This window comes from Puntigrus tetrazona, chromosome 18 (genome assembly GCF_018831695.1).
Source record: "Puntigrus tetrazona isolate hp1 chromosome 18, ASM1883169v1, whole genome shotgun sequence".
Lineage (NCBI taxonomy): Eukaryota > Metazoa > Chordata > Actinopteri > Cypriniformes > Cyprinidae > Puntigrus > Puntigrus tetrazona.
Window position 1 is genome coordinate 16634462 of NC_056716.1, and position 15000 is coordinate 16649461.

A 15000-nucleotide genomic window follows, 5' to 3' on the forward strand; every position below is an offset into this window, starting at 1 on the left:
AAGAGGATCACGTAAACTGAGCGTGGTGAGAAAGCAGCAGTTCCAGCAGTGTTTGTTTGCTCCTCAGTCCAGTCCAGACCCTTCAGAGGAGCTAACACCTCCTGTTAACTAGGATTTCCCCCTGATTTGTAGTTTATTGGGTAGGATGAGGGATGTAGAAGAAGGGAATAACATGCACTAATAAAGGGCTAATCTTCCAAGAACATGCATGCTAATAGGTGTAACCTCAAATAAAGTGTTACTGTTAAATACCATGAAAAAACTTGTGATTGTTTTTTAGAATATGTATAATTCATTTTTTTAACTAATCGCAAAAGCTGAATAATCAGTCTACTGATTATGAAATTAATCACTGATTAATCAGATTAATCACACAGCAAAAAGTGCTCAAAAATGAGCTTGTTTCCAGCCCAAATATGCAAACATTTTTAAAACAATATGACATTTCTAGACAAGCAAAAATTACTGTTAAAATTAAGCAAAATAATCTTGTTTTCTGTTTGAAATAAAATGATTTTGCTTGCAAAAACTCTTGAAAATTGTCTAGAATCTTGTGGCTTGTAACAGCGTTTAGCAATCATCACAATAATAGTTAGTGTTATTGTTATAGAAGTTGTAACATGTTCTGTTTCTCTGAATGATATGACTGTGATGTGAACTGAAGACCTCTCTCTCTGTCTCCGCTCAGAGGAGTATCAGAGGCTCTGTCTCTATAGTCACACGGTTCCTGATCCGGACCGACCCGATCTGATTCCGCTTCCGGGTCCTGGTCCTGGTCCTGGTCCTGGTCCTGGTCCTATTCCTCGTCCCGGTCCCGGTCCCGGTTTTCCCGATGACCCACGAGATCCTTACCCTCATGATCCGATACCTGTGCCGCCCATCTCTGTTGACCTTCCCTCCTTCACCATCAGACCTGGTAACACACACACACACAAACACACACACTGCACTCACTTCCTGTTTACTTCCTTGCCGTCAGCTTGTAAATGTGTTATAAATGGACTGGTTTATGAAACAACACTTCAGAAACATCTCACTGGCTTTGTGTCAGAATCATTTCTTCCAAATGTCAGGCAGATCCGATGAAAGAGCTGTGTGTGCTGAACACACTTCAGCCGCTTCCTGTTTGCTTCAGAATGAAAGCGTTTGATCAGTGATTCTCCACGTCTTTGACTCCAGGGCTCCTCGTCGTCCGTAACATTCGAAGGCTGACATGTTGTGACAGGGTTGTTTTGTTTGAAACTTTAAGGGGTCCGTTGATGTAAATAAAGTGCATTCAGATTCACAAGTTTCCAGAAGCTGAATCTTTTTTTGGGTGTTTTTCATCAATAATTTTATATCCTACTCTCTAAAAAAGCAGTAATTCCACACTCTACTCAACTTAAATTAAAGTTCCCATGGCATTTTACGATCTGAATCATTTTCGTGATGTTTCCATGTCTTTAAATGCTTCCTCATGTCAGTGATATTTTAATCATTTAGGTGCCATCATAATATTTTTTATTATTTTTGTAATCAGTTTTTATATATTCTGCTTTGATTTAAACTTTAGTTAACCTTTTAGTCCAATTTTTTTTGTATATACTAGTTTCTACGTTTTTATTTATTATAGTTTTTTTGTTATTTTGTTATTTTAGTACAAGTTAAAATTAAATGAGAAATGTTGCTTTTATGCATTATTTTTTTATATTTTATGTTATTTAATTTTTTCCAGTTGACTTTTATTTTTTTGTATACCAAATATTAACAATTAATATTAATTTATTTATATTGATAATATTTAATAATATTTTTATTTGTTGTTTTAGCTGACTATATTAACCCTGCCTCATATATTCTGGTCGAGAGCTGCTGGTTTCGAGGCTTTGAGATCAAACTCAGCTAGATTGTTTGTATCATACATGTGTCCCGGTGCCTGAAGTTTTCCCATTTCTCTGTCTCTCAGTGATCCTGCCTCAGAACGTCAGCATCAGGAACATGTGCGAGGCGTTTCGTAACCTGTGTATTAACGGCCGCTGCGTGCCGACGCCGGGCAGCTACCGCTGCGAGTGTAACATGGGCTACAGACTGGACGGCCGCGGGGAGTGCATCGGTCAGTGAGACGCCTCAAATCAGACGAGATCTCATTAGTAGTTTTGCCTTTTTTTGTCATAAAAGTTCTTAAAATAAGATGCATTTACTAGATAAGCAAAATTATATAATTCATCTGGTTTCCAGTCAAACAAAATTAAAGTGCGACGAGCGTTTGATCAGGTGTTGTGTGTGTTTAGATGCGAACGAGTGTGAGAGAAACCCCTGTGTGAACGGAGAGTGTGTGAACACGCCTGGATCCTATTACTGCCAGTGTCCTGCTGGATTCCAGACCACAGCCACCAGAACCGAGTGTCGAGGTCACACACACACACACACACTCACACACACACACACACACACACACACACACACACTCACACACTCCCACACACACACACACACACACACACAGACTCACACACACACACACACACACACACACACACACACACACACACACACACACACACACACACACACACACAGACTCACACACACACACACACACACTCAGACTCACACACACACACACACACACAGACTCACACACACACACACACACACACACACACACACGCACACAGACTCACACACAATTTAATTTAGTATGTTTTTAAGTGTTTTGAATTATGAGGACATTGTCAGTGTCATAAAACACCTTCAGATTGTAATAACTCTGTCATACACATGTCATTAACACATTTGTGTTCTCATAAACCAAAATTGCCAACCCACACACACACACACACACACAGACACACACACACACACACACACACACACACACACACACACACACACACACACACACACACACACACACACACACACACACACACACACACACACACACACACACACACACACACACACACACACACACACACACACACACACACACAGACACACACACATATTTCCAGTTGTTTTGAAATAATTCCAAGTCTCTTCTGTGTAGGAATCATAAAAAAATTAATTAAAATTTTGGTTAGTCTTGAGCAAAAACGTTATTTAATTAGAGCACATTGAAAGCCTTAAAAATAACTGTTATAAAATACATTTCTGCTGTGTTTTTTTTATTGTTTTTTTTTCTCAGACAAATGCAGTTGAAACATTAACATTTTAATTAGTTTTTAATCTCTGCACAGGAGATACTTGGTGTTATTTCCAAACAAAAGTAAATATGTATCGGCATCGGCGACCAGTGAAAATGAGTCTGTGTGTTCTCTGCAGATCTGGATGAGTGTGTGGCTAATGGTCGTATCTGTAATAATGGCCGCTGCGTCAACACGGAGGGCAGCTTCCACTGTGTGTGTAACGCAGGCTTCGAGATCTCCGCTGACGGACGCAACTGCCAAGGTGAGACGCCCAGCCCAGTCCCACGATGCACTGCAGTTTACAGACGGCTTTGCTCTTAAACTACTTATCTGTGCTGGGTGGCAGTGTGGGGTTAAAGTGATTGTTTCCAAACCGGTTTTCTTGTCACACAGTCATGCATTTCAGTACAACCCTCTATAGACACCTTGACAGTAGACTTTGCCAATGTATCTTTTATACTCTGTTTTTAGAGCCGTGTCACACAAATAGTTTATTTTAATTCCACTGCGATACCTTTATATTGTTGTTTATGTGTGTTTTTCTATATAAACAGTGTTCAAGTTCAAACAAGTGAACATTTTATTAAAAACACTGAAGGCTTTGTGTTTTTCCCGCTCTGCACTGCCTGTGTCTTCTGTTTTTCAAAGCAAAAGTGTGTTCTGTTTGAGTGGTCTCTTGGTCTGTTTTCTTTTTGCATATTAAGTTCTGTTTATATTTTTGAAAGGTAATATGCAAGGAGAATGTCAGGAATAAAACCTCAATTCAAAAAACTGGCGTTATTGTAGCCAATTATACGATCGGTGCATGAAAAAGTTGGATGTGCATGAGGAGAGGCCTGTATGAACCCCGCTGAAGTGTGTGTGTGTGTGTGTGTGTTTCAGACACTGATGAGTGTTTGATAAGGAACATCTGTCTGAACGGCATGTGCATCAACGAGGACGGAAGCTTCAAATGCATCTGCAAACCTGGATATTTATTAGATGGTACTGGACGATTCTGTGTGGGTAAGTGAACACACACACACACACACACACACACACACACACACACACACACACACACACACACACACACACAGTCACTAACCAGCACTAAACCATCACACACATAGGAACACACAGAGATCAGAATCAGAACATTAGTTAGGAGTTTTTCACATATTTGGCCTCACAAGCTCAGACAAACCTAAACACACACACACACACACACACACACTGAAGTCATGCATATGATGTACTTGCTCATTAATGATTTGTATAGTCTCAGGAGGAACGAGTCTAGAACACAGGAAACCACACACACACACACACACACACACACACACACACACTGTTAATCACACTGATTGCTCTCAGCTTCAGTCTGAGCTCAGATGAATTATGTGTATTACTGATCTCACATTAAACCAATGGTTCACTCAAATCTAAGTTTTGACTTCATGAGCAGATGTTTAGCAGCCCTTTCTTGTACAATAAAAGTAGATGAATCCAGCAGATTCAGAAATCAGACATTTTCACACGAGTTATATAAGATACTTTAATGGGTTTTAGACGCTTTTCCTTTTCATTATGTAGTAAAGAGCATCTCAGATAAAGAGTGTTCTCAGAAAGTTCTGGCAACATTATGGTAACGTTCCAATAACGTTAGTAGTTATCTGGCCTTCAGTGTTAGCCCGATTAAAAATATAAGAACATTTAAACATTAGGAACATTTAAAAGAACATTTCACCCCAAAAATAAAAATACTGTTATTTACAGTTCCTCAAGTTACTCCAAACCTGTATGAGTTTCTTTCCACTCTTTCCATGTTTAATGAAGTTTAAACATACGCTGATTGATCACCCCCATTCTGCAAAATGTATTTTGTGTGTGTTCTGTGTGTGTTTGTCTCAGATGTGGACGAGTGTGAGATCCCTGGGATGTGTATGAACGGTCACTGCGTCAACACCGAGGGATCGTTCCGCTGCGAGTGTATGCCAGGACTCGCTGTGGGGCTCGACGGACGCGTCTGTGTAGGTGAGTGCGCCGAATACACACACACACACACACACACACACACACACACACACACACACACACACACACACACACACACACACACACACACACACACACACACACTTACACACACACACACACACACACACACACACACACACACACACACACACACACACACACACACACACACACACACACACACATGGGGTTTGTTGTTCTGGTTAAGGGTTTGTTTGTTCTTCTGAGTGTTGATCTGGTGATCTGTAGTCGTTTAGTCGATGGCTGTTTATCACGGCACGTTGTTGTTGTTGTTGTTGAAATGCGACGCTGAGGACTCTTCTGCTCTCCTGCAGACACACACATGCGCAGCACGTGTTACGGAGGATATAAGCGTGGTCAGTGTGTGCGACCGTTCTTCGGCGCCGTCACCAAATCTGAGTGCTGCTGCGCCAGTGTAGAGTATGCCTACGGAGAGCCCTGCCAGCCGTGCCCGCCGCTCAACTCAGGTGCACACACACACACACACACACAGCCGGGTGTAGCGTGACTCTGCAGCAGCAGCAGCTCTCACACATCACTCCTCACCTCTGCTCACTATAGAAGCCATGACATCATGAATGACATCAGCGCTTTCAGAGGCTCAGCATGTCTAGATTGAAGCCTCTGAGAGTGTGTGTGACTGAAACCTTAAACACAGGCGCACACACACACTTCAGCCGTGTTTAGAGTTCTCTGGCATCTGCAAACACGTTGTTAAATTGTGTGTTTATGTTCCAGCGGAGTTCTCAGCTCTCTGCAGTCACGGGCAAGGAACCACGACGGACGGCAGAGGTGTGGCCAAACACACACACACACACACACACACACACAAGAAGAAGGAAAAAACAAAACAAACATATACAACATTCCATTACATATATACTATATATATATATACATATATAACAATTGTACGTGTAATCATCTAGTTATAATTATGAACATTATTATATTATATTATATTATATTATATTTTTGTTTTACTTTGTTTTAAACGCAATGTTTGATATGTATGTTATTATATAAATTATAATAAATAATTTAATAACATTTATATTTTGTCCATATTTTCCCGAAAAATCTAAGGAAAATAGTAAAATGCGTATTATGAAATATGAATTATATCATTTAAATAAATAATAAAAATGAAACCATGAATAAAACATTTTAGTTCATCATAATAATACAATTATATTAGGTTGTGCAAATGAACATTTTAATTTAAGTGCATGCATAAAACAGGTAAATTAAGTGCTGCACAAAAATCTAAAGTGAAATGTGTGCAAAATAATTAATTTGTAATCAATATTACAAATTAATTAAATTGCAAATAATTTAAAATTGTTTTAATTACATAAATATAGCAGTTTAATTTAAAATGATAATTAGTATCTATAGAGCTAAACATTTAAGTAAACAATTAAACAATAAAATAAAATAAAGAAATCTTTCCCATATGATGTTCACGTGTTTGTAGATGTTTGTGATGATTTTGTTTGTGTGTGTGTGTGTGTGTGTGTGTCAGATATAAACGAGTGTGCACTGGATCCTGATATCTGTCAGAACGGTGTGTGTGAGAACATGCTGCGAACGTACAAGTGTAACTGTAACCTGGGCTTCGAGGTGGACATCAGCGGGAAGACCTGCGTGGGTCAGTATCTCTGCGGACATCAGCGTATGAAGCGCGCAGACGTCTGCGTCAACCGCGTGTGTGTTTCTGTGTTTCAGATGTGGACGAGTGCATGATGAACAGACACCTGTGTGAGAACGGCCTGTGCAGAAACACACCGGGCAGCTTCACCTGCCACTGTCCCAAGGGCTTCACCTTCCAGCCCGAGACAGAGGTGTGTGAAGGTGGGTCACGTCTCACACACACACACACACACACACACACACACACACACACACACACACACACACACACACACACACTGCTGAGGACAGGCATGACACTAACTACATAATGGACCACAAAACCAGTCATAAGGGTACATTTTTGTTAGGATAGTTTTTTTTTCTTATAAATATATTTTTTAATTTTACAGTTTTCATTGATTTGTGTCATTTAGTTTATTTTTTATAGTTAATTATTTCAGTAAATTAATAAGCAAAAGTTACCACCAGCTAAATAAAAATGTTGTTAAAAAAACTACCTTATTTTAGTTTACATTTTATTTCAAGTAACAAATTTTCAATTAATTTTTTTTTTAATGCTTTTAATTTTAGTGTTACATTTTTAGTTACCCATAATAACCCTGGTACAGGTGTTCAGCTAAAGAAAAAAAGAACTCTCAGTTTTGATGAATTCATACAAAGCTTTGATTCAGTGAATCTTTTCGTCGGGTTCAAAAGGGTGTAGTGACTAATTCAACTATATTATTCTGTCTGTACATGTAATTACAAAAGATTCAGTGTGATTCGTTCTACTGTTTGTGTGTGTGTGTGTGTGTGTGTGTTCAGACGTGGACGAGTGTTTGAGTAACCCGTGTGTGAACGGCGAGTGTAAGAACAGCGCCGGCTCGTTCGCGTGTCTCTGCTCCACAGGAAGTACACTGGACACCTCAGGAACTCTGTGTGTGGGTGAGTGCACTTCCTGTCCCATCACACTCATCACGCGTGTATGCTGAAGCCTCATGCGTGCTCGTGTGTGTGTGTGTGTGTGTGTGTGTTTCAGAGACCACTAAGGGCACGTGTTGGCTGAAGGTGGTGAACGCACAGTGTGAGATCAACATTAATGGAGCGACGCTGAAGTCTCACTGCTGCGCCACGCTGGGGGCGGCCTGGGGCTCACCGTGTGCCAAATGTGAACCAGGTGAGACTCAACCTCACTAACTAACCCGTCCTACTAGGTCTGACACCTGAAACACGTGCATTACCCATCAAAAGTCTGAAATAATTATATCATTCTAACATAACGATTTGCTGCTCAAGAAACATTTCTGATTATGATCAGCGTGAATCAAAACGAAACAATGGACCGAAGGCCAAAGATCAAGTTTTTTTTTTAAATAGAATTTTTTTGTAACTTAATGCATCAATTTAATGCATCTTTTATTTAAAAAAAAATATATAGATATTTTCAAAAGTAGTGTATGACAGAAATACTGTTCAGCACGACTTTGATAATAATCAGAAATGTTTGTTGAGCAGTAAATCAGTGAATGATTTCTGAAGATCATGTGACGCTGAAGACTGGAGGAATGATGCTGGAAATCAAATAAATCAATTACACTTTAACACACATTCACACAGAAAACAGCTCTTTGAAACTGTAATAATATTTCACATTTTTAAATGTATTTTTGCAGTCTGTATTGGTGTAAGTGTGTGTGTGTTGTGTGTTTCAGATCCGTTCTGCTCTAAAGGTTACGGTCGAGTGAAGGGCACCGTCTGTGAGGGTGAGATCTCGCGGCACACTTCACTGTCTGCGTGAGCTCAGAGTCTCTTATTCACCTGCTTTACTCCTGTGTGTGTGTGTGTGTGTCCAGACGTGAACGAGTGTGAGGTGTTTCCTGGTATCTGCATCAATGGGAAGTGTGTGAACACCGACGGCTCGTTCGTCTGTCAGTGCCCCAGCGGCATGACGGTGGACTCCAGCGGAAGGACCTGCGTCGGTGTGTTTTCAAGAGTTACTTCGCCCCGAAACCAACATTTAGTTATTAATCACTTACCCTCATGTGTTTCCAAATCCGTAAATGCTTTGCCTTTGAACATAATTTAAGATATTTTGGATGAAAACAAAGGGGTTCAGAAAACTATGAAAGACGTCTCTATGCTTCGTCTGCCATCAGTGGTTCAACTAGAACAAGAAAGTGTTTTGTACAGAAAGACAACTAAAATAATGATTTGATACACTTTTTTACTCAAGTTCAAGTAAATGATGGACTCACATTTGAATACAAAATCAAATATTAAATTAACATTCAGTATTTTGTTAACTAATGAATGTATCACGACACATTACATGCTTAGTGTAGCAAAACCCTTTGTACTTCGTTTTACAGTAGATTATAATGAAGGTTTTTATCATGCAGTGCTTTTATAGTAATGTAGTTTAGTTCACAGTAGACTATTATTAATCGTCTGGCTGCTATTGCTAGTTGCTAGCTGTTTAATTCTTAACTACACTGTAGAAAACAAGAGTTGTTTCAACTTGAAATCAATTGGAGTCAACTTAAATATTTTAGTTGTCCTTTACATTAACTTTTGATATTAGCATGGATTTGGGGAGGTTTGCTGACGGTGTGTGTGCGTGTGTGTGTGTGTTTGCAGACCTGCGGACGGAGCTGTGTTACCTCACACACGTGGACGAGCGCTGCGGGGCCCCGATCTCGGGCCGGCACCGAGCGGACGCCTGCTGCTGCTCCGTGGGCGCGGCCTGGGGCCCCGAGTGTGACGAGTGTCCAGAGAAAGGAACGCCCGAATACACCCAGCTCTGCCCTCGGCCCGGATTCTCCCACCGAGGAGACTTCATCAACGGCAAGCCCTTCCTGAAAGGTGCTGCTCCACATCTTTCTCTTTATCAAACATCATTAGAAAAATAGTTCAAACACTGAGCGCTGCAGAATGCCTTTCAGCCGCTTGGCCTTCCTTCAGAGGGGCGTTTTGGAGCCGGAAGAAGTGCCTTGGATTAGTTTTTCTATAGATATAATTTTGGACACAACCAAAGCACCTTCAGATCCAAATTAAATGTTATTTTAATGGGATGACCAAAATATTCTTTGTGGTAAACAAACGCTTATGTAAAATTAATATGGCCAGTAGATGATAGTCGTTCGAGGATAGTCATTCATTTCTATGGTTTGCTTTGTATTAAGAAATCATGAAATCGCTATTATAAAATATCAAATCATAAATTAATAAAATTTTGTCGCAATTTTGCACATTTTTAAGTTTGAAGTAAGAAAATTCACATCTGTTTATGATCGCTGAAGTTGATGGTCATTTTAAATATAATTCTATAGAAGAATAATGCTGCTCGTTTGATAAAAGCAGAAATTGAGTTTATTTGAAAGTTGATTATGAATTAAATTTAAACGGTGCTGCATACTTTTTGAATGCTTCCCGACTCAAGTCAGCGCTTTAGTGATCAATGTGCACTACTAAGAAATAAACTGTAGTTATTAGTGCAAAAAATAGTAATTTTATGATTAAACTGCCTTTAGAAAATAGAACAAAGATCTGCACGCTGTTAGTCTCCATTTATTGAAGAAATATAAAAAGAACAACGCTTGGCTTCATCATCTAATCAGCCAGTATTGTCTTTAATAGTGATGGGAAGTTCGGATCAGACCGTTGAGTCTCGTTCAGCAAATTGAACGAATCTTTTAAAATAATTAAAATGTTTTGTGTCACTTCCCTGACAAACGTTGGTCACACAACGAACAATACAGAAGTATGATCCTATGAGAAACAGAAAAGATCCACTTCTTATCTGACATGTCTTTAATGGAGTATGATGATTAGCTCATCTCCTGAGGCTTTCAAACTGATTCCAGTATAAAACCTATAGGATATCTCTCATGCGCAACTGAACGAATCACTCCCCGAGATGACTCGCTCTTCCCGAGTCACATTAAAGATTCGTTCAAAATGAATGAATCGTTCAAGAACGACCCATCAATAGTCTATAATGGCCTGCAGAGCACTTCATCTTTTATAAAATAGGATCTTGACCAGATATATTGCAACATGATGTTATTTCTTTGTTTTTTTATAACGGTTGTGGAAATATAAGGCCATAAAAAAATTCCCGATCTGTGCAATGTTATCCAAAAGTGCTGTTTCCTTTAGGCCTAGCTGTGTGACTGTGAAACACAGTAGACTTTAATTATATCCATGTATGGTGTCATTACTACAGTTCTGTGTCAATCCACGTTCATATTTATTGTCATATTAATTCAAGGCACGCAGCACAAACAAACGAACAATGTCAATGCAGAAATGATCTCTGTGATCCGTTAACATGGCTGCGGATGAACATCTCGTCATCGCTGTGTGTCTCTCCAGATATAAACGAGTGTAAGATGATCCACAGCTTGTGCAAGAACGGCCGCTGCAGGAACACCATCGGGAGCTTCCGGTGCCGCTGCGACAGCGGCTTCGCTCTGGACTTCGATGAAAGGAACTGCACAGGTGAGTTCAGAAGAGCAGGACCCTCCTCAGTGCTCACACACTTTCCTGTTCCCTTCCTCACATATCAACACACGCGTGTCTAATCAATTCAGTGAAGCAGTGGCAGACCGTTTAAATCACTGGCAATTTACAGATATATACAGAGGAGACACAGAGAAACCTAATAATAAAAGGAGTACATTGTGTTTTAGAAATTAAAAGAAATAAAAAATATAAATATATATAAAAAATATATAATTTAATTTAATTTAAAATAATAAATGTCTCCAGAAACTAAGAAGTAAATTATAGGTTTCTTTTAAAGTTAATAAATCATGTACTGTATGAGGATATTTAAAAATGATAATTTTGCTTTGACCAGAACTTGGCAAAACTATTAATAACTAGTAATAACTGCAGTTTTAGTTTTTTAAATAATGCAAGTTTTATTTGAGCAACTTAAAACAAGTTTTTAGCTGTTTGAATGTGTTTGTTCTGTCTTCTTTGAACTCCTCTAGAGGGTATCTGGTTGGATGTTTTCAGTGATATCTGCCTGATATCAGTTCTTTAAAGTGCTGTAGATTGGTGTGTGTCTCATGCAGTGTGTGTGTGTGTGTGTGTGTGTGTGTTTTCACAGATATCGACGAGTGCCACATCTCTCCTGATCTGTGCGGTCACGGCACCTGTGTGAACACCGCCGGTGATTTCCGCTGTGATTGTTTCACCGGATACGAGAGCGGCTTCATGATGATGAAGAACTGCATGGGTGAGTCTCTCAGAAACTTTGACTCATTTAAGGTTTTGATTTCAATGGCAAAGACTACACCATGATTCAAGAATCATTCTGATATGCTAGATTTATGAGCAATATTAGAAACTATGTTTTTTTAGGGACCTGTGATACTTTTTTCAGAATTCTTTGATAAAAAAAAAAGTTTAAAGTTTAATAAACACAGAACAGTGTGTATTTAAAATAGATTTTTTTGTGTTACAGTAATCTGGTTCTGCTCAGGGTGACTGCATCTGATAACGCAGCGCTTGACTTGTGTGTGTGTGTGTGTGTGTGTGTTTCAGACATCGACGAGTGTGAGCGAAACCCTTTACTCTGCAGAGGAGGAGAATGCATCAACACCGAAGGCAGCTTCCGCTGCGAGTGTCCAGAGGGTCACGAGATCGCCCCTGACGGCTCCGCCTGCCTCGGTCAGTGTGTGAGAGAGTGTGTGTGAGAGAGAGAGAGTGTGTGTGAGAGAGAGAGAGTGTGTGAGAGAGAGTGTGTGTGAGAGAGAGAGAGAGAGAGAGAGAGAGAGAGAGTGTGAGAGAGAGAGTGTGTGAGAGAGAGAGAGAGAGAGAGAGAGAGAGAGTGTGTGTGAGAGAGAGAGAGTGTGTGTGAGAGAGAGAGAGAGAGTGTGTAAGTGATTGCATGTGTGTGTGTGAGAGAGTGTGTGAGAGAGTGTGTGTGTGAGAGAGAGTGTGAGAGAGAGTGTGTGTGAGAGAGAGTGTGTGTGTGTGAGAGAGAGTGTGTGTGTGAAAGAGAGAGAGTGTGTGTGTGTGTGTGGGAGAGTGTGTGAGAGAGAGAGTGTGAGAGAGTGTGTGTGAGAGAGAGAGTGTGTGTGTGAAAGAGAGAGAGTGTGTGTGTGTGAGTCAATGTGTGTGTGTGAGAGAGTGTGAGAGAGAGAGTGTGTGAGAGAGTGTGTGTGAGAGAGAGTGTGTGTGAGAGAGTGTGTGTGTGAGAGAGAGAGTGTGTGTGAGTCAGTGTGTGTGTGTGAGAGGGAGTGTGTGTTAGTCAATGTGTGTGTGAGAGAGAGAGAGTGTGTGTGTGTGAGAGAGTGTGTAAGTCAGTGTGTGAGAGAGAGAGAGAGAGCATGCGTGTGTGTAAGTGATTGCATGTGTGTGTGTGAGAGAGTGTGTGTTTATGTACACATCCTGGACTGACAGATTTCTGTGTGTGTGTGTGTGTGTGTTTCTCTGCAGATATCAATGAGTGTGAGCTGAGCGACAAGCTGTGCAGGAACGGTCAGTGTGTGAATATGATCGGCCGCTACCAGTGCTCCTGTAACACCGGCTACAAGTCCACTGAAGACAGGCTCTCGTGTGTCGGTAAGACATGAAACACTCAGGACAGTCCTGATCGAGTCTGTGCTCGCTGTTTCCCGTGACTTCAACAGGCTGCTTGTGGTCAAATATTCTTGTTTTGTAACCAGTGACATCTCAGTCATGGTTTTTACAGCAGAGAAACAAACCTCAAAATACACACGTTAAACTAAAATGAAGACGTCTGGAAGATTAATTTACATCAATACCCTTCTGTAAAAATGGGTCTTTGAGTGATCCTGATTCTTACTTATGGATTCTAAGGAAAAAGAATGTGCAAAATGATTATATATGTACATAATGAATATACTTTATAATGTGTTCTGGTGATCAGTTCTAGTTCAGGAAGCTCAGAGCATCCTCAGCTTTCTCTAAACATACATATAACTCAAAATGTGTTGTGCACCGTGACATAAAAAAAGGTTCCACTGTAGTTAAACCAAGTAAAATAATGACCTGTGCTGGCAAAATGGGTCACAATGAGCAAGTGTTTTAGAAATACATATTTTTGTGTTTATTAAAATACCTTCAGAATGATGCATGGTTTTGAAATGCAGTCAGTTTAGAGAGAAATTTAGTTTAGTTTCAGGTTCCAGGCAAAATCACAGAGAAAAATGATATCTTTCCTGCCACTTCCCCAAACTTTCACTTCAGAAATTATGTTTGCATGAATATTTATTGTTGAGTCGCATACTGATCAACATACAGCAGACATACTGGAATATTCCCACGTCTGGAGTGTGGACTTGAAAACAGAATCTGACGCATGGAAGTGACGTGTGTGTGTGTGTGTGTGTGTGTGTGTGTGTGTGTGTGTGTGTGTGTGTGTGTGTTTGCATTTCAGATATCGATGAATGCACCATAGAGAACGGAGGCTGTGAGACGTTCTGCACCAATTCAGAAGGAAGTTACGAGTGCAGCTGTCGCCGTGGTTACGCCCTCATGCCCGACCTCCGGAGCTGCACAGGTCACACACACACTACAAACACTCACACACACTCACACACACACTCACGGTGTACTGACCTCTGGCCGCTGGTGTGTGTGTGTGTCCAGATATCGATGAGTGTGAGGACAGTCTGGACATCTGTCACGGCGGTCAGTGCACCAACATCCCCGGAGAATTCCAGTGCCTGTGTTTCGACGGCTTCATGTCTTCTGAGGATATGAAATCATGTCTGGGTAAATCACACACTCGGTCACTCGTTCACTCGTTCATTCCAAACGAATTCCATGCATCACAGAAACTCCTGATATTTAATGATATGAGTATCGTCAAGACACCCCTAAAGTGAACGTGAATGTGTTATTGATTCAATTTAGTTTCATATTAAATTGATTATGTTCAATTATTGAAATATTTACTTAAAATCTCAGAATGATTTCAATTAAATATTTGAGCTCTAAATGATTTGACTCATGAAAAAACATTTGGGAGACCGTTCCTACTGTATGAGCGTAGTACTTATCTGTACTGTGATAAAAGACAAATGTGTTCTCTGTGTGTGTGTGTGTGTGTGTGTGTCAGATGTGAACGAGTGTGAGCTGAATCCGAACATCTGTCTGAGCGGGAAGTGTGAGAACA

At 40.3% G+C, this 15000-nt stretch overlaps 1 protein-coding gene across 2 annotated transcripts in view; it reads left to right on the forward strand.

Moving 5' to 3' along the window:
- The window catches only part of fbn1 (fibrillin 1), a 59897-nt gene that overhangs the window by 16292 nt on the left and 28605 nt on the right, over positions 1 to 15000 (forward strand). For both annotated transcript variants that reach the window (XM_043264433.1, XM_043264432.1), the window contains exons 11-32: positions 689 to 916; positions 1946 to 2092; positions 2271 to 2390; positions 3307 to 3432; positions 4053 to 4175; positions 5064 to 5186; positions 5525 to 5677; positions 5949 to 6002; positions 6736 to 6861; positions 6939 to 7064; positions 7671 to 7790; positions 7885 to 8022; positions 8558 to 8608; positions 8699 to 8824; positions 9483 to 9707; positions 11220 to 11345; positions 11962 to 12090; positions 12399 to 12524; positions 13296 to 13421; positions 14260 to 14382; positions 14472 to 14597; positions 14944 to 15000. The exon at positions 14944 to 15000 is cut by the window's right edge and continues 69 nt beyond it. In XM_043264433.1, coding sequence (XP_043120368.1) covers positions 689 to 916; positions 1946 to 2092; positions 2271 to 2390; positions 3307 to 3432; positions 4053 to 4175; positions 5064 to 5186; positions 5525 to 5677; positions 5949 to 6002; positions 6736 to 6861; positions 6939 to 7064; positions 7671 to 7790; positions 7885 to 8022; positions 8558 to 8608; positions 8699 to 8824; positions 9483 to 9707; positions 11220 to 11345; positions 11962 to 12090; positions 12399 to 12524; positions 13296 to 13421; positions 14260 to 14382; positions 14472 to 14597; positions 14944 to 15000 — 2799 coding nt within the window. The remainder of the gene's footprint in view (positions 1 to 688; positions 917 to 1945; positions 2093 to 2270; positions 2391 to 3306; positions 3433 to 4052; positions 4176 to 5063; positions 5187 to 5524; positions 5678 to 5948; positions 6003 to 6735; positions 6862 to 6938; positions 7065 to 7670; positions 7791 to 7884; positions 8023 to 8557; positions 8609 to 8698; positions 8825 to 9482; positions 9708 to 11219; positions 11346 to 11961; positions 12091 to 12398; positions 12525 to 13295; positions 13422 to 14259; positions 14383 to 14471; positions 14598 to 14943) is intronic.